This window comes from Ambystoma mexicanum, chromosome 4p, assembly GCF_040938575.1.
Source record: "Ambystoma mexicanum isolate Mex_15411 chromosome 4p, UKY_AmexF1_1, whole genome shotgun sequence".
Taxonomy (NCBI): domain Eukaryota; kingdom Metazoa; phylum Chordata; class Amphibia; order Caudata; family Ambystomatidae; genus Ambystoma; species Ambystoma mexicanum.
In genome coordinates this window covers 167,972,729-167,997,766 of record NC_090927.1, presented here as the reverse complement: position 1 = coordinate 167,997,766, position 25,038 = coordinate 167,972,729, and the positions used below count along the sequence as shown (strand labels likewise).

At 46.6% G+C, this 25,038-nt stretch overlaps 1 protein-coding gene across 1 annotated transcript in view; it reads left to right on the top strand.

The window, feature by feature from the left end:
• CLU (clusterin) overlaps positions 1-25,038 on the top strand; it is a 177,929-nt gene that overhangs the window by 100,741 nt on the left and 52,150 nt on the right. The window contains exon 4 of the mRNA XM_069605621.1: positions 3,211-3,381. Coding sequence (XP_069461722.1) covers positions 3,211-3,381 — 171 coding nt within the window. The remainder of the gene's footprint in view (positions 1-3,210; positions 3,382-25,038) is intronic.

Below are 25,038 nucleotides of genomic sequence, written 5' to 3'. Positions count from 1 at the left end.
TCGGGCCCTCAATGTTGGTTTATGAACTGCAAGTGGTGACATGTAAGTTTAATTCTCCCTTAGGTTACATTAGTGTGACTGTGGCACAGTGATTTGAAAAAGTCTTTAAGATTTGCTATATACCTTTATCAAATTTCACATACTATGTAATTCAAAAACATAGTAAGCCACACTATTAAAGGAATAGTGCGCTCTAAAATATTATTGCTTTAAAAGATGGGCAATAGTCTAAAACATACTTTAAACATATTTTTAATGAAAGTTCCTATGTAAACGCTTTGAGCAAATGAGGCTCAAAGCGTTTACATGGGAGCATCCATTTTGCCATTTCAGGCAGCCCCCTCAGCTGTGCCCTGGCGGCAGTAAACAAGCAGCAAAAACCCCCTACTGGGAGCTTTTGTTACTCTAGCCAGAGCAGAGCTGAGGAGGTTGCCTTCACTTTCATTTTACGTTTTCGGTGCTCCGCAAGCCCAGGGAAGCACAGAAAATGTAAAATGAAGGCAAAAAGTAAAGGTGCGGCAATTACAAATACAACGTTGTTGTATTTGTTACTGCCATGGTTGGAAAATCACAGAAATCATAAATACAAGAACTGTGGTGGCTTTCGTGTGGAGTCTCCTGGGCTCCCCCAACGTTGTTGTATTTGTAAATACTGCAGCATTTACAAATACAACAAAGTTGTATTTCTCACTGCGGCGGCTTTTGCTTGGAGTCTCCTGGGCTCCCTCAGGGTTGGGGGAGCCCAGGAGACTCCACGCGAAAGCTGCCGTAGTGAGAAACACTGCAGCATTTCAAAACACATACGTGTTGTGTTTCTGCCTGCAGCGGCTTTCAATTTGAGTCTCCTGGGGGGATCCTCCTCGAAGTGAAAGCCACGTCAGGCAGAAATACAATGCGGTTGTATTAAAAAGTGTTGCACTTTTTCTTTCGAAGTTTCTGAGAGCCGGAGGAGCGCGAGAAACTTAGAAAGAAAACCTCAGCGTTTTTAAATACAACAATGTTGTATTTATGTTTGCGGTGGCTTCAGCTTGGAGCCCATTGGGCTCCAAGCTGAAGCCACCGCAAACATAACTACAACGTTTTAAAAGCTGCGGTTTTCTTTCTAAGTTTTCCGGGCTCCTCCAAAAATTAAGAAATAAGCACTGACCCAGATGCAGCTTTCCTGCCTGCAGTCTCTGGTCTCCGGCCTTCGGCACCCAGAGGTAGCCTTTGTTTATAACAGCTGGCTGGATTTTGCTTCATTAGTGCCGCAAGGGCAAGCACAGGAGGCATCCATTTCACAAAATGGATGCCCCCTAGTGCTTCACATTTTTCAGTTTGAGCTTCATTTGCTAAATATTTTACATAGGGACTTCGTGTAAAAATATTTTTCAGATATATTTTTGATTATGGCCCATCTTTTTAGCCAATAATATTTCAGAGCACACTATGACTTTAAGGTTTTAATTTTGTGTTTTCACGTTCATTACTGGTGTTTCTAAATACCCAGAGAAAATAGCCATAGTGCATATTTTATTGAATACTTAACATCCTTGTTGAACCAGTCTTCTACGGTCCCCTAGACAGCAAAATGGCCACTAGCAGAACTCTGGGAAATATAGTTCTGATGGAGATGCTTGATCATTCAACAATACTGACAAAACTACAGGCTATTTGTAATTATTGATCCTCCAGGCTAGCATCACTTTACAGAAAAGAGATACTCTTCAATATGTGAGAAATATATTATCAATTTTGAAAGGCAATGCCACATCATTTGATTTGATTTAGGTATTGCATTCAAAAGTCTGGGCAGAATAAACTGCATCCTGGTTTAGATTGTATTTTTCCTGCAGTGGATAAGGAGAAGCAATGTCAAATAGGGGTTAATTGAAGAGGAAGGTGTTCAGTGTTTTACAGAGCAGGAGTAAGTAATCAATCAATACTTTTCAAACTAGCACAGAGAAAATTCCAGAGACAGGACCCAGGATAGAAAAACACTGGTCTCTTCTGTGCACAAAACAGGATGGAGGGACGGCCTGCCAGCGTTGATGAGCAGAACGAGGAGAACATATTGTCTGATAATCTTGAGTCCAGTGAGATAAATATCCCTGTGCCTGTCCATGAAAACACTTACAATCAGACAAAGGGCCTCATTACACGGAACGCGGTAGGGGATTACCGGCACCAGTGAGGGCACCGGTGCCGGTAATCCCCTACCGCCTTACTACGAGGTCCCTTTGCGGGACCCCGACCGCAATTTGCGGTACCGTAATTGCCGTCTTCCCCATTCCCATTGAGCCCTAATGGGGCTCAAATGGGAATGGGGAAGTGCCATGGTGAATGGGGAATTACCGCCCCCACTCACCTTGGAATGTGGCGGTAATTCCGCCATTCACCATGGCGGATTCGGTACGGTACCGGCAGCAACCATGGCGCTAATAGCACCATGGTTACCGCCTACCATGTAATGAGGCCCAAAGTATTTTGAATTGGTTTCTATGTTGAAATACCCAATTAAAAATAATGACACTGAAAACATCGCATTTATTTTAATCGAATTTCAAGAATGCCTTTTTTTTATTCTCAATGTGGGAGGAGACCTCCTTGGATCCACCATTCCCCTACCTTAACGTATTCTCTTACCCAACCCCCCATCTATTTTTTATGAAATAAAGTGAAACAGCTGTTCATTCATCTCCCAGTCAAGTAGGTGTAGAGATAGGTAACTCTCATTCAGTCACTACAAAGGAAATTGGACCTTTCACATTGCATTGATTACTATGGGAGTCTCTGAGTCTCGGGAGGATAGCTCAGGGGTAACGTGCTCGCCTTGGAAGCAAGACGACACAGAGCAACACAGGTTCGATCCCCGGATCCACGCTTAGAAACCTCTGGGTATTAAGCGCGTTATAAATAACCTATCATATCATGGTCACAGATGTTGGAAACATGATTGTATGCAGATATTCTTATACCAGTTGAGTTCACATGTTGGCATAATATTAAAACATTACCGGGCCTCGGGATTGGACAGAGGATAGTTTGTCTTGATCCACTAGCGCAGGAATCCGTGGGCATTAGGCTATCAATGACCTTTGCATGACAGGCGTATCAAAGGCCTAATGTGATCCTGGACACGTTTAGGCCAGAGAACATGCACTGGGGTGAAGAGAGATGCAACTGCTATGTTTTAGTGATAATGTCTTCCCTGTCTGTGTTTTCTTCTAGGAGGCATTGAGGAAGGCCCAGGAGTCAAAGAAGCAATTAACTGAGCGGGTGGAGGTGTGCAATGACACAATGTTGGCCCTGTGGGAGGAGTGCAAGCCCTGTCTGAAACAGACCTGTATGACGTTCTACTCCAAGACCTGCAGCAGCGGAGCCGGACTTGTGGGCCGCCAGGTCAGTCGGTCATTTGAACATCCATGTCTGGTAAACTAGAAGAAGCACCTTTGAACATTTTGCACATAGATGGCGATTTAATCACCCGCTGCAAAACCTTTGGGATATAGTGTGCAGTGCTGCCTTTGCTGTCATTCAAAGGTATTTTTTAGCCTTTTCGGGGAATTGTTTCTTAGGGATTTACAGACTGTTACACCTCGTCACATTCATTTGACTTGAGGAAAGGCCATGTGCAGCAGAAGTGGGAATTTGTGCTCATGTACCATCTCTGAAGAATAATAAACGAGGGTCAAATTTAAAAAACAGGGGAAATTGCTCAGTGCAGTGGACTGTTTAGTGCTTAGTAAAGGTGGGAAATAAAAACTTTTTTGTGAATAATAGGTGATGGTGAATATTGAAAGTTTTGTACTTGTTTTACCTCTGTTTAGTTTCTTTGTTTTATTGTTATAGTGCCAGAGAAGGTTTTCTTTAAACCTTGTGAACTTTAGTCAACACTTATACAAAAATAAACATGAATTATTCATTCCATAAAAACCTTGAATTCAATAAAAATATGTTTCATTTAGTAATTGCAGAACTTCCGTTAAAAATTCTAAGAGCGAGTGAGTGTGACAATTTCCATAATTTCCATAAATTTACTCTGAATTTCATAAAATGACAGCATTTGTGCCTACCTGGAAAAGGATGAGTATATGGCAATGTTTTATGGAAAACCTGTGTGGTCCGAATTCTCGTATGCTAACTTTATTCCTTTTCTAATGGTTGGATTTTCCCTCAATCCTCTGCTTGTTTTCTTTTTTTTTAGCACGCCCACGCAATCCCAGATTCAGATTGATGAGTAACACGCATCATTATGTCAGTTACGAATTGTTCTTTAAGCTCTGTGAAAACTGACAAGTGGGGTACCAGTCCTCGCTTATCGCCCACCAAACAATAAGAGAATTGAAGTATTTAATTTTCAGAAAGAGCAAAGCACGTCCTATATTAGCTTGCTTTCCATGGACATAGTCCTAGTTTGAGTTTTACAGTTATGTGGCTGATCTAGAATGCTTCTCCAGAAATTTAATTTCTCTGTCCTGAGGCCTGCTAATAACCTGAATATGTGAAACTCCAAGTCACATATTGCCATTGGAATCAGCATTAATCTGTAAGGCTCTGTAACTGGAGTCAAGGAAAACCCATCAATTGACTATTAAAGGACCTAAGCGCTGCCATTACTGGGTCAGTTTTAAACTTTTTTTTTAAATGTGCTACAGCTTATTACAATAAAACACTATATATAAATAATACAAAAGCAAGAAATATTTAAAAAGTATCACATTTTCCCAATACAGTACTTTTCTACAATAAAAGACGAATACCTAAGTACGTGAATATGTGTAAACTGTTGTCCACATAAGCAACATAACCAAAGTTCCAGAGTGCTAATCATTTTTACATAATGCACAAATGTCCCTGGGAAAAACTCCCAAGTAGTTGATAATACTTTGCATTCTGTTAGAAGATGTCATCATTTCTCGCCAAACAGGCGATAGAAATTTGATAAGATATGTTTCAGGGTATGGAAGCTCATACAGTTTTAAACTTGATTCTGGGTCACAAAATTTTGGAACTAATTTTGTTTTGAATGCGAGAGCCCAGAAAACACAATGCGATAAACTCATTTTGGTTGTTACTAATTTTCCAGATAAATCAGTCATTATTAGCTGTGCTAGACTTAAAACACTCTTTTAGTTTTGTTAATATAATTTGTCAACCTTGTTTAAAGAAGAGAATTCTACAATGGAATTAGTACTATGCTGCAGCCCAAATATGGAGTTGGCTGGAGCGTCTCTGGGATGGATGTCAGCACAACTTTGTGAATCGAATTTGCACCTGAGCATCTCAAAGATGCACCAGAGGCAATCACTGTGAATCATAGTTGCACCCGAGCATCTCAAAGATGCACCAGAGGCAATCACTGTGAATCATAGTTGCACCTGAGTTTCTCAGAGATGTTTCAAGTATCTCCAGATCTTCTCCGGTTTCAGGCTTTGTGAATCAGATGTATGTTAGCTGTAGCAAACCAAAGATCCTCGAGGGCAACTCTGATTTTGCTCCAGTACAAATCTTTGTAAATTGGGCCCAATGGTTTTTGATTATAGAAAGGTGCATTAAGATTTAGTACACCTATATATCGCATCACTGCCCAAAGCGGTCGCTGAGCTCTTATATAAGTATTATAATTGCATATATTTAGTGAGACTACTACAATTTGAAACAAGCTATAACAAGGACACTCAGTTATAATAGTTAGAAATTATAAACACATTTAGTATTTATTTCCCCCATGCATGTGTGCTGAGCTCTTCCGCCAATTCAAAGTCCTGTAATAAAAGGTATTAAGACCAATTTTAATGACACTCAAATATGGCTGTCCTTGCTTTTGACCTGTGTGATACCTACACATTTCTGCAGCAGGTGCTGAACACAGAGTTGACTTAAAGACAAATGATAATTTGTAACCTGTTATTCTTCCAAAAGAGCGTAAGGGCCTAATTCATGGAACGGTGCAAAGTGATCACTATCAACAAACACGTTGAACCGGTTCAGCATGTTTGTTGGAAGTGCAAAGTCCATGAATAAGGCCCTTAAGAAAGAAAGCTCTGATCTGTACTGTGGCATAAAGACAACCCTAAGGAACGACCTGTTAGGTGTCAATAATGCCATCACTCTTTTTATTAAATGTTTTCAGGCAAACAAAAGGAAGGGAAATAAAGGTACAGAACTCCAAGGCCCTGAAAAAGTAAGTATCCAGCTGGAGAACACTTAGGGTTTGCAGGGAATGGTGTAGGTATGATGATAGTCGATAGGTCACTGAATTGTCTCAGCATATCTTAACAGGCTTTGTAATCACTTTGCAGCGAGGGGTGATAGGGCACAGATCCTGGAAGAAAGGAGAGTGAGGACAGGTCCAAGGCAGTGCCCCGTAGAACTGGAGAGAGGAGGTGGGCGGGGGAGAAGTGAGTAGCCATAGAATAGCAGAGCAGGTCAGGTAAGAGGCTGTAACGCTAGTGAGTGGTTCACATGAAGAGGTGCCTGTGAAGAATTGCCATCTGGCAAGAGTGAAGAAGCTCTGGCTATTTAAAAAAATAAATAAATAATACAATGATGCTGGTATTTACATCTCAGAAATGGTGGCCAGCTCACCGACCCCCCCTTTTCATTAAAATTCAAACCAAGAGCATAGCGTACACGTGTGCCAGTCTGCATCAATATACTGCATCAGAATCCTGATCTACAGCCCCTGCTCTCCAGTGGCACAGAGCAGGTTCAGAAGTCACAAGTGTCCTGTTTGGCAACTGCTGTGACAGCCAGGTTACCTCATTGCAGAGGTTGTGTTTAAGTCTACACCTCTATTCCAAAACCATCATAAGTGTGATAAACTACCTTCCGCGCAGCAGGATAATCTGGAAAGATGAGCCATATCTTTTTTGGTTTAGTGGTTGGTAAATCACATAATTATTAAAGCCATATCTGATTTGTAGCATACCAGTGTCCCTTGTGATCTCATACAGCTATGGGAGGCTATGTAGATTTCAGTCACCTGCTTGTCTACATTCCAGTGAATGTGATAAAATGGAAGATGCATGCCTCTATTGACTCTCTGGGAGAAAAGGTACCTTCTCCCCTGCCCGGCCTGGGATCTCCCATCTGGAGATGCACTGTGAGCCTGGCCTTAAAAAAAATTAGTCCTTAATAAAGGCCTGCCCCACACTAGGGGCTGCACAGCAGAGAGCCTTTGAAGCTGTAGGCTGGGAAAGGAGCAAAGTTAGGAGAGCCTCGTAACACAGATGGGTTTGAGGAAAGGTTCCTCGTCTTACTTTTCTCTGGCCTTTTCCCTCCTTCCTGTGCAGAAGCAGGTACTCTGGGTATGATCGGAGACAGCAAGGGACACTTCTCACAAGGACAGGGATTGGACTCTTAATATTGGCTTGCGTTCCTACAATCCATTATTGCATTTCACCCTGACAAAGCATCACAAGTGCTTATACAGTCCTTTTTTTGCATTTGCCATCTTCTTTTACACAGGGTTAGGTTTTTTTATATTTCTGAGGGTTGTGGATCTGCTTAGATCACATGCTATGCATAGGTCGACATCTAGTGCTAGCCGTGGTGTATTACATTTTTTGTTTTTGAAACTCGAAAAGGGACATCGACAGGACAAGCCTGTAATATTATACCTAGTGTGACGTCTCCTGTATCCATGGTCCTTCATGCGTCGATGCCATCATAGTCGGACACAAGTTGCAGAGTTCCTTCTTCTGGATGATGCCATTACTTATACGAAGTTTACATTTACACTTTCTTCCTATCCTTTCGACGGCCGAACACCGCAAGATCTCCGGTGACAGTTTTCGAGTGCAAGACCATTCGACGACGACTCCCCCATCTCAACAAACATTGTCTGTGGCCTATCTGGGCCCCAAGGGGCCTCGGCCCTGAACAGTAGGGAGAGTGGGGGAGGGGTCATAATTCATCTCATTTAGAGAATGCATATTTCCTTATTCTTCCTTTTACATCGCCGAGCTGCCATCCTTCCATACTATAGAAAATACACCATTTAAATGTTGACCTTTCTGTAACAGGAAGTTTCCCTGGAAGGATTCACACAGGGTGTGTAATCTCTGCCTTCTAGGGACCATTCCGAAAAATAGTGCAAGTCCTGAAAACTGTTTTGGCCCAAGACACTAAAGGACCGGAAGTCTAAACGCTGGGACCACCACGCCATGCAGGCCGAGGCCGCCATGGACGTTGAGGGAGCCTCCAGCTGAAGGCGATTAGGACCTGATGGATTCCCACGTGCAAGCCCCCGACTCCAACAGGCTGGCCGGCAGTTCTGCTATGGAAATGACACCCGGCGGCTCAAGCACTCACACTGCACGCCACACTAAACACACACCCCAGGCTGACAGTCGACCGCGTCCGTGATGATAAGCCACACGAAGTGTCAAAGGGAATGTCTGAAAAATCCATGTCCTCTGAGCCATTGTGTTCGCCACATGACAGGCCCCTGAAACAGATGCTGAAGTCTCTCTCTGACACAGCAAGCAAATAAGACAAGTACTTTGGCACCGGCGACCATGCGTCGAAAGACACGTCAACGGCCCTTGCTAATAATTCAAAAATGAGAGAATTCGTTAAAAAACACATCCCAGACACTCTTCTTAAATCCAAGACGTTGAAAAACTCCAAATCTGTGATGTCCCTATCCTCAAAATCACTGGTTACAATGCACCACAAACAGACCCCTGCACCACAGCCTTTCCCTACCCCTGTTTCCACAGTTTTACAAAGCTCCACTCCATGGACCCTGCAACGGTTTGATAGAGTAATGAGAAGAATGTCTAGCTTTGTTAACTTTTCTGATCAAAACCCTGATCAATTTACCAAACTCCAGGGGGACCCTCAAGGTGAATCAGCTAATAAGCAGCCTGATGCAAAAAGACCTCGCCTAGACGTGACACAGCCTAGTACCTCTTCCTATCAAAAAATATCTGACAACCTATACTATTTGACACTACACTACACTTACAGGACCCTGGCTCAATAGCAGACCGAGGAGACCAAGGGGCCATAGAGGATACAGACCAATATTATGAATACGATGATGATGTATATATGATTCAATTTGCAGACCATATTGACCAACCTGTGGCTGATTCCCTTGTGGATAACTATCTGCAGTATAATGATCTCCTTTCAAAAGCTGCAGGAAATTTTAAAATTGATACCAAGAAAGCTCAAGTCGACAAGGATTTTGTAGAGGACATCCTCGGGAAATATAGATCTGCAGCACAGTTCATTCCACTGCTCCAATCTATCCAAAGGCGCATTCAGCCTTCTTTGCTTACCCCCAACCTGACAAGGGTAGTCCACTCTCATATTGAGAAGATGTGTAGACCAGCCTGTCAGACCCATTGTACATCAGGGGGCAGGTAGACTCTGTCGTGGTGACCACCACAAGAAAAAGAGTGGGCACACCTTTAGCCTCTGCCGAAGCCCCACCTGACAGGGGGAGCAAAAAGATGTACACACTTCTGCAGCGGTTTACCAAGTAAGGGTAGCCAAGAACACCACGCTCCTGGTGAGTCATAATTGCCACGTGTGGGGCGAGATCTCACAACAAATAGACTCTGCCCCGGAGTCCCTAAAAGCACATCTTTAAAAACAGTAACTGAAGGTAAACGGGTGGCAAGCTGCATACTGAAAAGTAATCTGGACGCAGCAGATAATTCAGGCCGGATAGTAGCTGAGGGTACCTTCATTAAATGGCATGCACGGCTATGTCAATCAGGTTTCAAGCTGGAAACCCAAGCCACCCTTTTAAATATGACAATTGAGCCTAACGCCCTGTTTAGGAAAGCGGTCGAGGATGCACTAAAAGTGTTAAGGAGGAGTATGACACCCTCAAATCCCTGGGACAGCCCACAAACATACCATTTGTGCACACGGTGCTTTTAATACTTGCCGTTTAGAGGACAAAATTCCCAGCGGTCCTCCAACTACAACTAGGGCGGGCAGACATCATCTTGGGGTTTCTCGCAAGGGCAATCCTCACAACAAAATGTTCAAAGGGGCCACATAAGGCAAGAAGTAGAGGCAGATCCTCCTCCTCTAGAGGCTCCACCCCACCAAAGCAATGACCACCAGCTCCAGGTCCCCTCCCATGCCTCTCCAGTAGGAGGTCGCATCTCTCATTTTACCCACGCATAGATCACATCAGACAAGTGGGTACTTTCCACCGTGGTGGGAGGCTATTGCATAGAACTCATACAGCCCCACCCAACCACCCGCCAAGACAAAGACAAATGACGCAGGAGGAACAGCACATTCTGCTGGAAGAGGTCAAAGCACTGCTACGAAAAGACGCCATAGAACATGTTCCGGCAAACCAGGTAAACAAGGGTATCAATTCAATGTACTTCCTTGTGCCAAAGAAATACCTTGCAATGCACCCTGTCCTAGACCTGCGCCCTGCTAACGCATATGTCAAGCCTCAGAAATTTCACATTTCTATGGTACAATAAGTAATCCCACTGCTAAAACATGGGGACTACATGGCAACTTTGGACATGAAAGATGCATACTTTTATATTTCAATGTTCCCAGCGCACAGAATATTCCTGCACTCCAAAATAGCAAATCAACACTACCAATTCAAGGTGATACCCTTGGCATAGCCTCCGCTCAAACGGTATTAACCAAGGTATTTGCAGTAGTGGTGGTGCACTTACGCAGATAATCAATCCCAGTTACCCCTATTTGGATGACTAGCTGATAACAGGGGAATCCCCTCAAATTTGCAAGCAAAACACCCAAAGCACAATCAATCTCCTGTTCCAATTGTGATTCTTAATCAACCAGAAAAAATAAAGTATTTTTCCAAGCAAAGCCAAACAGTTCCTAGGAGCTATCATAAAAATGGAAGCGGGGCTAGCCTTACCCTCAAACGAAAGAGTACAAAACATACTATTACAAATACCTCAATATCTGGCTGGTCGCCAAATAACTGTATGCAAAGCAGTGCGCTTGCCCGGGATGATGGCTTCATGCATTTACCTAGTGCCTCACGCACAGTTGCGCTTGCGTCCAATGCAAGAGTGGTTAGCGAAACAGTGGTCTCAGGCAAGCGGTCAGTGGGACGATCTAGTGGTTATTTCGATAATGCCTAGATCAAGGGCTATGCTGGTGGACAAAGGAAAATCTGTTAAAGGGAAACCCCTTTCACAATCCTCCAGTGAAAGCGATAGTTACAACAGATGCATCACTCTCCGGATGGGGAGCCCATTACCTTCACCACACAGCGCATGGCCTGTGGACACAGATCAAAGCCCAAAAGCAAAACAACCTTTTAGAACTACTAGCAGTACTCAAAGCCCTACAAGCCTTTTATGTGCATCTAACAGGTCAAACAGTGCAAGTCCTCACAGACAGCACCACTGCCATGTTTTACATAAACAAGCAGGGAGGCACACACTCTCCAAGTCTGTCCAGGCTAGCCCCAAAAATGTGGAAGTGGGCACTCAAGCGGAACATGTTCCTAGTATCCGACACATTCCTGGGGAACTCAATTCTCTAGCCGACTCTCTAAGCAGAGATCCCCTACCTGAAGAACACGAGTGGCAACTTAACGGAAGAGTTTTAGACAAGATGGGCCTCATTATGAGGTAGGTGGTAAGGGATTACCGGCACCGGTAAGGACACCGGTGTCGGTAATCCCTTACCACCCTATTCCGAGGTGCCTTAGTGGGTAAAACCAGGCGTTAAGGCAGGGACCTGCTAAGGGACCTTGGAATAGGGTGGTAAGGGATTACCGGCACTGGTGTCCTTACCTGTGCCGGTAATCCCTTACCACTCTTACCACCTACCTCGTAATGAGGCCCATAAAGTTTGTCATTTAAAACTACCTCAATGGTGTATGGACATCCTCAAGGAGGCACGTAAACCTAACACCAGGCACTGTTACTTTAACAAATGGAAAAGATTTATAAAATGTAAACCCTATTGAATATACTCCATCACACATTCTTCACTACATGCTCCACTAACTAGACTCTGGGCCTCATTACGCGGTATGAGGTAGCCATGGTGCCATTAGCACCATGGCTACCCCCTTTCCGCATTCTGGGTCCGGGTTCCCAAAATAGGGATTTACCGGGTCATTCCAACCTTGGAGGACCCTGTAAGTCCCCATTCCGGGAACCATTCCCCATTCCCATTCGAGCCCCCATAGGGCTCAATGGGAATGGGGATGGAGCTCCAGGGTTGGAATGACCCAGTAAGTCCCCATACCACCTACCCGGACCCGGTATGCCATAAGGGAGTAGCCATGCCGCTAATAGCGGCATGGTTACCTCCTACTGTGTAATAAGGCCCTTTGTCTCCATAGCACTTGGCAGGGAAGGTGATCACGTTTCAAAAAATCTCATATCCAGATGGATAGTGAAATGCATACAGCTCTGCTACTGCCTTTCACACCAAGAGCTCACGTTACCAGGGGTACAGGAGCTAAATTGGCCTTTATTGCAAGAGTCCCTTCTGGGCGCCATTTGCAAAGCAGCTTCCTGGAGTTCCATATATACTTTTACTCAGCATTACTGTATTGACACACATTCTAAAGCAGATTCGCAGGTCGGACGAGCGGTGCTAAAACATCTATTTGCCACTGTACCTTCTCACAACCCACCACCTTCTCGAGGCATTGCTCGCTAGTCTATGCATGTGATCTAAGCAGATCTACAAGCCTCAGAAAGGATACATTACTCACCGTAATCGTATTTCTGATGCTTGTATCTGCTAAGATTCACATGGGCCCATCCTTCCTGCCCTGTGGAGTAGAAGGTGCATAGATGTTTTCTGGATGTATCTACTCTTACCTGCTTTATTACATCTGTATTCATGCTACACTTCATGCTACCTCATGTCAAAAACAAAACCATCTGAGTGACCTCAACGCGTGAAGGACCATAGGTAAAGGAGACATCACACTTGGGATAGTATTACTGGCACACCCTGTAGACGTCCCTTTTCGAGTTTCGAAAACAAAATATGTAATACTCCATGGCTACCAGTAGATGTCGGCCTATGCATAGCATGTGAATCTAAGCAGATACAATACGATTACGGTGACCGATGTATCCCATGTACTTATGGAACCTTGATTGGACATTCTTTTGTTTTGGAACTGTTGTTCTGTTGCTGTTGGGCTGCTACTGGCTCACACACACACCTTCTTAGAGTACAGCCTGCCCTCAGCCCACAATACTACAAAAGGCAAAGGAGGTCTATCTCTTGGCTGTGCCTGTTTTATCTTCATGATTGGGATCACTTCTGGTTTGTAGAAGTCTGAGGGATGGGTTATGGTATGTTATGTTTTAGTTATTTCTTAAGCGCTATGGAAAACCCAGAGATATCTTGGCGCTGGAGAGACGGCAAACATCCACAACGGGCAGGTGTCATTCACAACCAACCGATGTAAAAGAGAAGTGTCTTAATCGCTTTCCTAACAGCAAAATAATTAGAATGTTTCTTAGTATGTAGCGGCAGCTCATTCCATAGTATGGCAGCTGCTATGGAAAAAGCCCGGCCTCCAATCCGCACGTGTCGATTCGGGAGGCACAATAAGCAGTTCCACTGTTGCAGAGCGCAATTGGCAGCTTGGATGGTAGCGCACAAATCTAGCCTGGAGGAAATCTGCGCCCTGTTTATGTAAAGGCCTGTGTACAATACATCAAGCGTTAAACTTGATGCGTTGTGTCACGGGTAGCCAGTGAAGGGATTGTAATACCGGGGAGATATGGGCTCCATAGAGGGAGCCAGTGGCCACTCTAGCTGCCAGGTTTTGCAAACGCTGTAGTCTCTGGATAAGCCCCTTCGGTTGGGCCAGATATAGAGAATTGCAATAATCCAGCCGAGATAGTAAAAGAGCTGCTACTACCAGAGGGCGGAGAGACTCAGGAATCCAAGGGAGCACTTTTTTCAGAACACTCAGCTGGAAATGTGCCAGTTGGCAGATGGCTGCAACTTGGCTATCCATAAATAAAGAAGCCAATAGTGTTACACCTAAGTTTTTCACCTTCCCCATAGGAACGGGGAGGGGGACCAAGAGAAACAGGCCAGAAAGAGGAGACCCATAGTGAGGGATCAGGGGACACCCCACCACCAGAACCTCCGTCTTGTCTCCGTTCAACCTGAGCCAATTGAGGTTGAGGTTCATCCACTCACCAACGGCAGTCGGGCATCTTTGTAAGCACGACGACATCTCTAACATCTAAACGAATCAGGATCTGAGTGTCGTCGGTATGAGAATAACACCTGACGCCGAAGGAGCGGATGAGACACACAAGTGCCCAGATGTATTTGCTGAATAAGATCAGAGACAGGGAGGAACCCTGCAGCACTCCACAGCTAAGATGGCAGGGATCAGATAGAAAAGGTGGTATAGAGAGATTCTGAGTACGATCCACCAGGAACAAGGTGAACCAGGGTAGTACCTGATCAGATATACCCATCTGTGCAAGGCGAGACAACAGGATGGGGTGGTCAACAGTGTCGAAGGCCGCTGAAAGAGCTAATAGAATCAAGGCCCCCACCCCACCTGAGTCTACCAGCCTGGTCATATCGTCCTGGACGGAGACTAAAACACTCTCTGTGCCTCTGCCCGGTCTAAAGCCGGACTGCGCAGGGTCAAGAAGAAGGGAAGATTCCAAAAACGAAGAAAATAGAGGGGACACCAGGGACTCCAGAGGTTTAGTAAGAAACTGGGAAGGCAGTTTTGCCACTACTCATCCTTGTACTCCTGCAGAGCAGAGGTGATTTTGGTATGGGGCCCTAGCCTGAGACCTTGACATTAGTGGGCTCTCAGTGTCAGCACCAGTCAGACAAAAGGGGTTCTTGAGCCAGACTTTAGGAGAGGCAGAGCACCCTTCAGACGAGGTTCCCAGAATGAGTCTTTCAGCCTATGTTCCCAGTCACAGTTCACCTCTAAAAAGGACCAAGGATCTTAAACATGAGGTACTGTGTCAAATGTTCCCTGACTAGAAGAGTATCCAAGTAGGAGGCATCACGACTAAGAGAATCTCGTGAGTCAAACCTTGCAGACATTGTTCAGAAAGCAGAAGCAGCCCTCTGACTAGGGGCCAGAGGGGTAGGGGGGCACTACTATTGAGACCCATCAGTCTCTGATTTTGCCAGATTTAAGGCTCTACAGTGTAGAAATTGTCAAAACTACTTGTAGCTGGGTATAAGACTCAAAGCCACTTTGACTAGGAGGTGTCAGAATGCATTCTAGGACAGGTAGTCCTTTGGTCTCAGGACTGAGAGGGTGCATTCTGTTGAATACCGTTCTGTGATAGTATCAGTGTTTGTGTGGCAAGGAATGGATTCTGAGACAGGTAGCACAATGTATGTCTTTGTACTGAGTGAGTGTGTTCTGGTACATTTAGTTCTGTGGTGGGTCTTTCTAGTGTGGGAGTCAGAGCAAATTAATTAACGTGATGCAATAGGGGTTTCATCTGTGCTGAGTGAGACAAAGTTAATTCTGGGACATGTAGCATGGGAGTTGCTTTCTGGGACATGTAGTGCCGTGTGGTGTCCACTGTAATCGTTCAGGTGAAAGTGGGTATTGCAGTCCTGTAGGTGGGCGTTCTGTTCTGAGGTAGAGACCATTCAGTCATAAAAGGCCCTTCAGAAGTAGAGTGGTCTGGCACCTGTGGTACTTGGATTTGTGGGAGCATTGTACCGAATGTTGGGATACTGTGCATTTTTTGACAATCTGTGTTGTGGTCCACCTGTGCTGTATTCCTGCACTCTAGACTGGATTTGGCCAGTGCTACTGAAAAGTATTGTCCCAGGCACATGAGGTTCCGTGGGGGCAGAGAGCGCATTGTGGCTAGCTGGGATCATGGAGTTGCTGCTTGGAGGCTTCGTATATTACAGAGGCAAGGGGATTTCACCATTTAGCTGTGTACCTTGAGGACAGGTGCCACTCTGCTTTTGAGGGGTTATCTGTCCCAAATGCATATCTGTTGGACTAGTCCTCCCACTCTAAGTCTCTGAGCCCCTTTGTGTGATTCCTGAGAGACTGAAGTCTGAATCTGCAGTGTGGGGATCCTAGGAGACAAAGGCATACTGCTGCCTTCTTTCCAGAGTGAGGGAGATTGTATCCTGCATGGCCTGATGACAACACAACCCGGCCAATGATGGGAGTAACTGGGCCGAAGAAGCTGGACCTAGCATATGAGATGCATTGGCTTATAAATTGACTATACTTGGCACAGGATGCTGCACCTGAGCATATGCTGACATTATTTAGTTATTGGACATTTGTATGGCGCCTGTACACAAGTGTTTCCAGGAGCCACAAGGCAAAAGGATGGGCGAGGGGGGGACAAAGGATAAAAAACAACAATAGACGATCCTAATAGGCCTTGTGACATTCGGGCCATGCAAGTGCAGTGACAATAAGTGGGGGGAGGAGGCAGGACAGGGCAGAAAGGCTGGGATAAGGGAAGGGGTAGGGGAGAATTGCAGGAGGGAGAGTGCCCCGGGGGCCGTGCAAGTTCTGAGGGGGGCCTAGGAGGGCAAGTGCCTGAGGATCCAAGGGTATGGGTCAGCTAGTGCAAGGACGGGGTGGACCAAACTTTGTATAGTCCGGGAAGGATTCCCGAGGGCAAGTGCTAGTTAGGAGGTGCTGGTGTAGACTGGTCGAGGGGGGCCTGGCCCCTGTAAGGCACATAAGGGACCAGGCACCAGTTACAGATGCAGGAGAGAGGGAGAGGGAAGGAGGAGCGGAAAAGGAAAGTCTTGAGAAGTTTCCGGAACTTATGGGGATCCAGCTGAAGTCTGAGAGGGGCAGGAAGGCTGTTCCAGAGGGAACTCCTTGCGAAGAATGAGATCTACCCCCACTCTCTGCTTGGAGAAATGTCTGATCTGCAGAGAGTTGAAGCTGGAGGACCGAAGGACGCTAGCAGGGAGGTATTTAGGGAGAGAAAGTTGGTTGTAGCAGGGTCCCAGGCTCCAGAAAGCCTTGAGGATTATGCAGATGGTCTTATATTTCATCCTTGCAACCACAGGGAGCAAGTGGAGAGATTTTAGGGCTGCAAAGAAGCGGTCCATGGCCTTGAGGCCAAGGATACATCTTGTAGCCCTATTCTGGATTAATTGAAGAGGGCAAAGGGAGGAAAGAGTCAGATTGAGGAAGAGGCTGTTGCAGTAGACCAGCCTAGAGAGAACCAGAGCCCATGAGACCTTGAGCTTCTGGGGGTAGGTGAGGAAAGTTAGAAGCTGAAAGTTGGACTTCTTGGCGAGGTCTGTGATGTGAGGGGAGAAGGAGAGAGAGGAGTCAAAAATGACCCAAAGGTTTTTTGCCTCACAAGAGGGTGTTGGTAAAGGGGCCCAAGGAGGGTATCCAAGGAGTGGGAGGGAAGCAAGGAGCAGGCGTCCCAATGAGAAGGATCTCGTTCTTACTGGCATTAAGGCAGAGATCATTAGTAGAGCACCATGCCTGAATAGCAATCAGGCAGTCAGGTATGAGAGAGGAAGAAGAGGAGGAAGAGGAGGGAAACTTGAAGGAGAGCTGTGTGTATCAGCATAACACTGCAAGTGAGGGGAGAAGGTGGGGATCAAGTGGGCCAAAGTGGCAAGGTAGATATTGAAAAGCCACAGTGATAGGATAGAGCCCTGGAGGATGCCACAGGTAGAGAGTGAGGTGGCGGAGAGGAAAGGGCCCAGTTGCAAGGTCAGTTGGAAAGGAAGAAGGTCAGCCTGGCCAGTGCCTGGGTGTGATGCCTAAGGTATCACAGAGACAATTTATGAGGATGACATGATTGACCGTGTCAAAGGCAGAGGAATAATCTAGAAGGATCAGAGCAGAGAGAGAGAGTTGGAATCAATATTTGAGAGCAAGTCTTCACGGGTGTTCAGAAGAGCAGTTTCCTGTGCCTCTGCATGCTCTGAAGCCAGTCTGGTGGTCGTAGAGACAGGCAGCAGATTCGGTGTGGTGGATCAGTTGCGGGATGACCAATTTCTCCAGGAGTTTGCCCAGGAAAGGGTCAGCCATAATTAGCCGGGCAGGAAGGGTAGGAAGGGTCAGAAGATGGCTTTTTTTAGGAGAGGATGCACAGGGGAGTGCTTGAGGGGTTGTGGGAAAGAGCCAGTGGCAAAGAAATGGTTGCAGAAGTCAGCCAAGGCAGGGGTGAGAGAGGAGATGCTGTTCTTGATAGTTCTGGAGGAGCAGGGGAGCACCTGTTTGGAGGAGACTTTCATAGAGCAGACAACTTTAGAGACCTCCTCCGGTGCTATGGGTGTGAGAAGTAAGAGAGTATGTGGGAGGGCGTGAGGGGTGTAAAGACTGGTAGGGGGTGTCTGTACTTCTGCTCTCTATATGGTAGAGGAGAGGCACAGAAGACCCCAGCCAAGATTCTCTATTACGGTAGCAATGGACGAGCAATCAAGGCCTAGCTTCTCAGGAAGTGATGCGGGCTGGTTCTTAAGTACAGTGTAGTCCCCGAACCCCCATAAAGGAATGTCCACTCACTGTATTACTGAAAACACAGTCTTTACATAATTAATATTCAAAGGTATGTACACGATCACAATAACGCACTTTGTACTCGGAAGTCAACAATGATAAATATATACAATTCTAAAGTGGTACCACCAATGTTATCGAATCTCATTAAAATGCATCAACTGTACGGTTAAAATGTCACACAGATCAATAACGAGGAAACCAGCAATAGAGATAGGCAGGAACGAAAGATGGTTGAAACAATAGGCAGAATGCTGACCCCTACCACAGGGCACAGTTCTGTGTGGAGATCCCCCCCACCTGGGCAACCTGTAAATAAAGATATATAGCAAAAGCCCAGTCCATGTAATGTTCAATAGTCTTACTTCTTCCTATTAAGGTTTTACCCCCCCAATGTACCTGGTGGGGTAGAGTTCTCCGACGATGCGTCGACCGATCCTTCTTGAGTGCCTCCCTTTCAGGCGGGAGCCACGGATCGTCGAGAGGTGTCGGGGAACTTGGCGTTCGGTGTCGGGGAATTGACGGCCCTTCTTGAGTGCCCTCTCTTTAAGGCAGGAGTCACGGGTCGTCGAACGTCCGACGGTGAACAGGGTGAACTACGGCAGGGAAGTGACAGCTTTGTTCCTAGCGGTGCTCGTCGACGACAGAGCGTTGGCGTCCTGCAAGGAAGAGGCGTGCGGGGCACCTCGGTGACGATAGTTCTGGACCGCAAAGAGATGATGAAGAACTGTGGCCCAGCAAGGGCGTCGTGTCGTCGGCGTCTCTGTGGTCCTTAGGTGGCAGGAAACCCACCGGTGGATGCGCCTTGGCGCGTCGGTGGTCGGGCCTTCTCCAGCGGGAGACAAGCGGATGACGATGCAGGTGAGAGCATCCGATGATCAATTGAAGTTCTTAGGCAAACGGGAGCACGGCGGCTCCGGTCGGCGACGGCGGTCGTCGACAGTGGCAGACAACAGTCCGAGTGCTTCTCCTTGGAGTTCTGCAGTAGTCCCCGTATCGGGTCGGCAGCCTGTCGAAGGTCTGTCTACCAGGGAGCATTGACAAAGATCAGCTGTGCACGATGGTCCCTCGTAGCTCGCGAAGAGGGCGCCTTACCAGGTCCTCTCTGGGTCAGTCCTTGGAAACACAGCAGCCTTCAGACTGCGAGGGAGAGCCACAGCACTCCTTCTCGTCCAGCGGGGGTTTCAAGGTCAAGTGTCAGTTACTCCAGTTACTCGTCGTAGTGGACTTCAGCTTCTGAACACGATTCCTAGCAGTAAGAGGTCCCCAGATATACTGTTGATCTCCCATTCATTCCGCGGGGTCACACTCAAGCATCCAATCACAACTACGGGCATTCATGCAGGCAGGCAGCCAATCAGGCACACGAGGTATTCAGGCCATTCAACACTCGAAGCTGCATTCATACCGGTTTCGGGCAGGGTTGTCTCAGTCATTGTGTCAACCACCAGATACTAGACACCCACAACACAGAATGCATATTCGTCACACACTCTATTCACCCGGGTCCCACCCACAGGAGGTACCCACAACATACATCACCGGGAAGGCTCCAGCTAGTCTGGCCGGGCCTTCACAACAACACCATATATGGCACTTCCATCTAACAGCCAGTCAGGGGGAAGGGACAGAGTCAGGGCTTCCCAGGACTTTGGGTAAACAAGGTAATGGGTAATAGAAAGCAAGAGGCCACCGGGGCCATCTTGTTTTCCATCAGGAATCAACTGATTCCAATGGCAGGGCCGGGGTATCCCAAAATGGAGGATACTCCGCGCACCTGTCAAATTCAGCATGGAGCTGCCACCAGCCCATACCCTGCTCTGCGGGCCACCCACTGGTGCCCAAAAACATACACTAGGGTGCCATAAGGGTATCCCACGGGTCCGTTCACCAAACCAAAAGAAAGAGAGCTGCACCGCCAGGAGTCCCACATGAACTCCTGCGTGGAAAACACGACAGAACACACAATAAAAAGCAGTAAAGGACAAGGATACGGAGGCCCTGTCCCGCCGATGCATTTCCAGCATCACAAGGGGTACCAATGGAGGCAAGAGAGGAGGGGCAATAGGGATGGGGGTGGAGAAGAGTGAGGACATGATGTACTGGGTTTTGGTGGAGAAGCAGGAGGCCAGTGCACTGCAGAGGGCCTGGGAGGGAGGAGGAGAAGAGGAGACTGCAGTAGGATTGGCAAATTCCACGCACATTTTGAAAAGTTCAGCCATGTTATTGGTGGCCCCAGAAATGCAGGCTTGGACATAGGCCCTCTTCTTAGAGCAGATGGAGAGTCGATATTGCTTTTGGAGCAGGCGGCAGGCCAGTTTGTCGGGGGATGTGCTTGAGGCCTGCCACGTCCGCTCAGCAACTCTGCACTTGCATTTCAGAGCAGCCAAGTCTGAGTCATACCAAGAGTTGCACTTGGAGGAAGGTTTATGCAGGAACTCATGGCAGGCGCAAGGATATCCAAAGTGTTGGAGATGGAGAGATGGAGGTTAGCAAGTACTGAATCAGGATGAGAGTCAAGGGCAGGGGTGTAACGAGGAAAGAAGGTGGTGAGAACTGCAGCGACTTACACACGCTTCATCAGTTGAATGACAGAGAAGGAGACTGGCAGTGCGGGCTAAGGCATCGCTAGGGGGCCAGGGAGCTCCAAATGGGAGGAGAGAAGAGAGTGGTCAGACCAGGAGAGGGGTAGTTGGAGGATTGGAGAGAGGGATATCATCAGAGATGAGTGCATCCAAGGTGTGTCCAGCAGAGTGGGTCGGGCCAGAGGGAAGAATAGTGAGAGAAAGAGAGTCACAGAGGTCACAGAAAAGTACAGTGGCTGCAGTCTAGAAGAATGTTTAAGTCACCCAGGAAGAGAGGTTTGGGGTTGGAGGTCAAGAGAGAGGAGAAGAGGTCAGTCATTCAGAGAGTAAAAGGTGAATAGGTCCAAAGGGCTATAGATAGTGGCGAGAGTGAGGGAGAGGGTAGGAGAGACACCCATTCCAGCCGACTCAGCATGGAGCAGGAGCTCTATGCCCAAGCGTTCGCAGGAGTGACGCGCTCCACTTGATGGCACAGCATTATCCTGCTTAGGTAAGCCTGTGGGCTTTGCATTCATCCAAGTGGCGGATCGACCGCTACTAATTTCGTAATATGCTATCAGCAGCATTCTGCAACTGAACGCTGCATCCACCGTGCTATGACCCCAGAATTCACCAGCCCTGTGGAAATATATCGCACTATCCACGAGGCAATCTTTAAAAATATATCCTCAAAGATGGCCACCGCCGATTCTCACCCAGATGCGACTTCCTGAACAGCCCGGTATCTACAGCTGATTGGCCCGCCTGCCCTTGGTGCCTTTTCTTCCAATCACAGCCAACCGACAGGTGCAGCCGACCAGCACAGAAGGCCCTGCAAAAGGCTCCTGTCCTGAGCCTGTCCGAGAATGGCCGGAGGCCAAGGCCAGAACCCCTGCATCTCTGCCCCCCTGCCATCGCATAGAGCTCTACTGTGAAAACACTGGCTTCCTCTTTCGGTAAGCGATCTACGCTCTCCCCATCCTCCGCCCCGCCTATTAACGCGTGTTAACCACCCTCCTCAGGGAACCCTACCCTACATGGCTACGAATGCCTGACTAACGAGCTATGACTTCTACCGACAGCATCAAACAATCTATGCCTGTACTTATTGCGCACTCGCCCTTGTGATCCTTGGAATCACAACACAGCCGCGTACTCATTTGAATCCCTATAGACCTTTTAATCTGCGCCCATGTGATCCTGCTTGCACGCCGTTCCTACGAACCCGGGTGCCCCTCGACCAACGATCGTGCAGACCACATCCAGCTAAAAGTTTAACGTGAACATCAAACTTAGGCGAACCCCTCCACTCTTGTACCTACTTGCACAGGCACTTGTATACTCTAAAACTAAACGAATCGCACACATATCCCAGCCACATCCTGATTCGTGAACTTAAGTGAACCACGCCTGCACATGCACTTTAGACCTATCGTTTGATTTTTGAATTTAGGTGAATACTGCCTGCACATGCATTTCAGCCATATTCTTTGAATCTTGAATTTAGGTGAATACTGCCTTGCACATGCATTCTAGCCCTATCGTTTGATTTTTGAATTTAGGTGAATACTGCCTGCACATTCATTTTAGCCATATTCTTTGAATCTTGAAATTAGGTGAATACTGCCTTGCACATGCATTCTAGCCCTATTGTTTGATTTTTGAATTTAGGTGAATACTGCCTTGCACATGCATTTTAGCCCTATTGTTTGATTTTTGAATCTAGGTGAATACTGCCTTGCACATGCATTTTAGCCATATTCTTTGAATCTTGAATTTAGGTGAATACTGCCTTGCACACGCATTTTAGCCCTACTTTCGAAATCTTGCATCTAGGTGAACCCTGTTAGCACATGCATTTCAACTCTATTCCTTGAATACTGAACCTAGGTGACTGTGCCTGCATTTGCACCTTAGCCCAACCTGGAGCTCTGAATTTAGGTATAACCTTGCTCGCACACGTATCTCAGCGCAGATGCTAACCTACATCTAGCGTGCCTACTTTAGCAATGTGCGCTTAGGTCGCCCGACCTACACCAGCTACCATTATGTATCTGCCACTACTATACACAGTTCTACTCAAAACTATCCTCCACTCGATTACCTCTCATTGCATGAACCTAGCTCAACCACAAAACCAGCAACTTCATGGTAATGTACCCCGGAGCTAGCCAACATGGCCATTAAACCATGCAACCTCCAACAGCGGAACCTAAGACTCTGCGCCAGACTCCCAAGAATGTATGACCCTTTAGCCAATATACAACCTGCCACCAACTATAACAAGTACTCCCTGTGTACCGCTAACATCCCATCTCATACAGTCAACACCGGCCAACATCGACTACAACTCAACAGCCGAATCTTTAGAGATGTCCCATCCCCCAAATGCCAACACAAAGCCCCAACGCCTTCCAACCCCCCCCACCACACCTGGAATAAAAGGCGCCCTACTAAATGCCTGATCCATGGTAGCCCACGCCACCGAAATAGCGGATACAATCCAAAATGATTACCTGGACTTCCTGGCCATCACAAAGTCTTGGCTTCATCCGCAGCAGGACCAGCCATTATGTTAGCCACACTTGACAATTATACCCTTATTCGTACGGATCGCACCACATCTAGAGGTGGCGGCCTAGCTATAATTTTCAAAAACAACTTAACCCTTAGACTCTCCTCACCCCATAAAACTAATTCCTGAGAATCCCTCACAGCTAAACTCACTATTGCCAATAATCAAACCGTTATCATCCACTTGATATATCGCCCACTAGGCCTTATAGGCCCCTTTGAGGAAGACCTTAAGAACCTATTATCTGACAACCTAAAGACCTCTACTCAAAGCCTCATCCTAGGTGATTTCAACCTCGGATTTAATGACCCACGTGACCCCAGTGCCCTACAAATTAATAACACTCTCGAGGAACTAGGATTCTCCCAAAAGATTACAGATCCAACACACATTAGAGCAAGGACCCTCGATTGGATTGCCGAACATAACTGCCAAATTAACATCACATCTATAATGCCCCAGCTATGGTCTGATCACTACATGGTATCTTTTACCTTAGAAGCTACTATTCCTACTAATAACAACACCCTAGCCCCCACTGCACCTACTAGAAACAAAAACAATATCACCCCAGAAAATCTCATCCCCCTTATTCTCCCCACCTTAAACTCTATCTCAGATCAGACCGACCCAGCCTCTATGGGAGAAATATACAACAAAGTGATGCTTGCCTCTCTGGACACCATTGCACCACTAAAAATTAGGAAGAGTAAACCCTGCCAACACCTAAATACTTGGTTCACACCCCTACTGAAAGAAATCGGACAAAAGAAACGCCTCTGTGAAAAAACCTGGAGATCTGACCCATCAGACACCAACAAAAACAACCTAAAGAATTTAGCCACCCCCTACAAAAAAGAAATCATCTTAGCAAAACAAACTTCCTACAACACCCGTATCACTCAAGCTAAATCCAATACAAAAGAACTTTTCGCTATCCTGATGGAAGTAGAATCCCCCACCCAAGTCCCCGATTCCTGCCTTAAGGACAAGAACCGGTGCACAGGTATCCAGAATGCCCTTGCCAACAAGATAACCATGCTTCAGGCGAAGATCAATAACAAAAAAGTGCCCCAAACACTGTTAACCTAGACCCTGCTATAAACCCATTACCAACTCCGAAACCGTTAGAAACTCCTTCTACTTTCGCAAAGTATCCACCAAAGAAGTTGAGAAAGTCATCCTCACCCTCAAACCCAGGGCGACCCATGCCCAGCCCAAATCATAAAAGACGCCGCCCGTGAACTCTCACCTTTCATTACTAAACTCATAAACGCCTCTTTCACATCATGCACCATACCCAGCAATCTGAAACATTCCTGGGTCCTTCCCCTCCTCAAAAAGCAAACTCTGGACCCCTCCATCCCAACCAACTATCACCCTATAACCACTGTGCCGTTCCTATTGAAAATACTAGATAAAGTTGCCTACCAACAAATTCAACA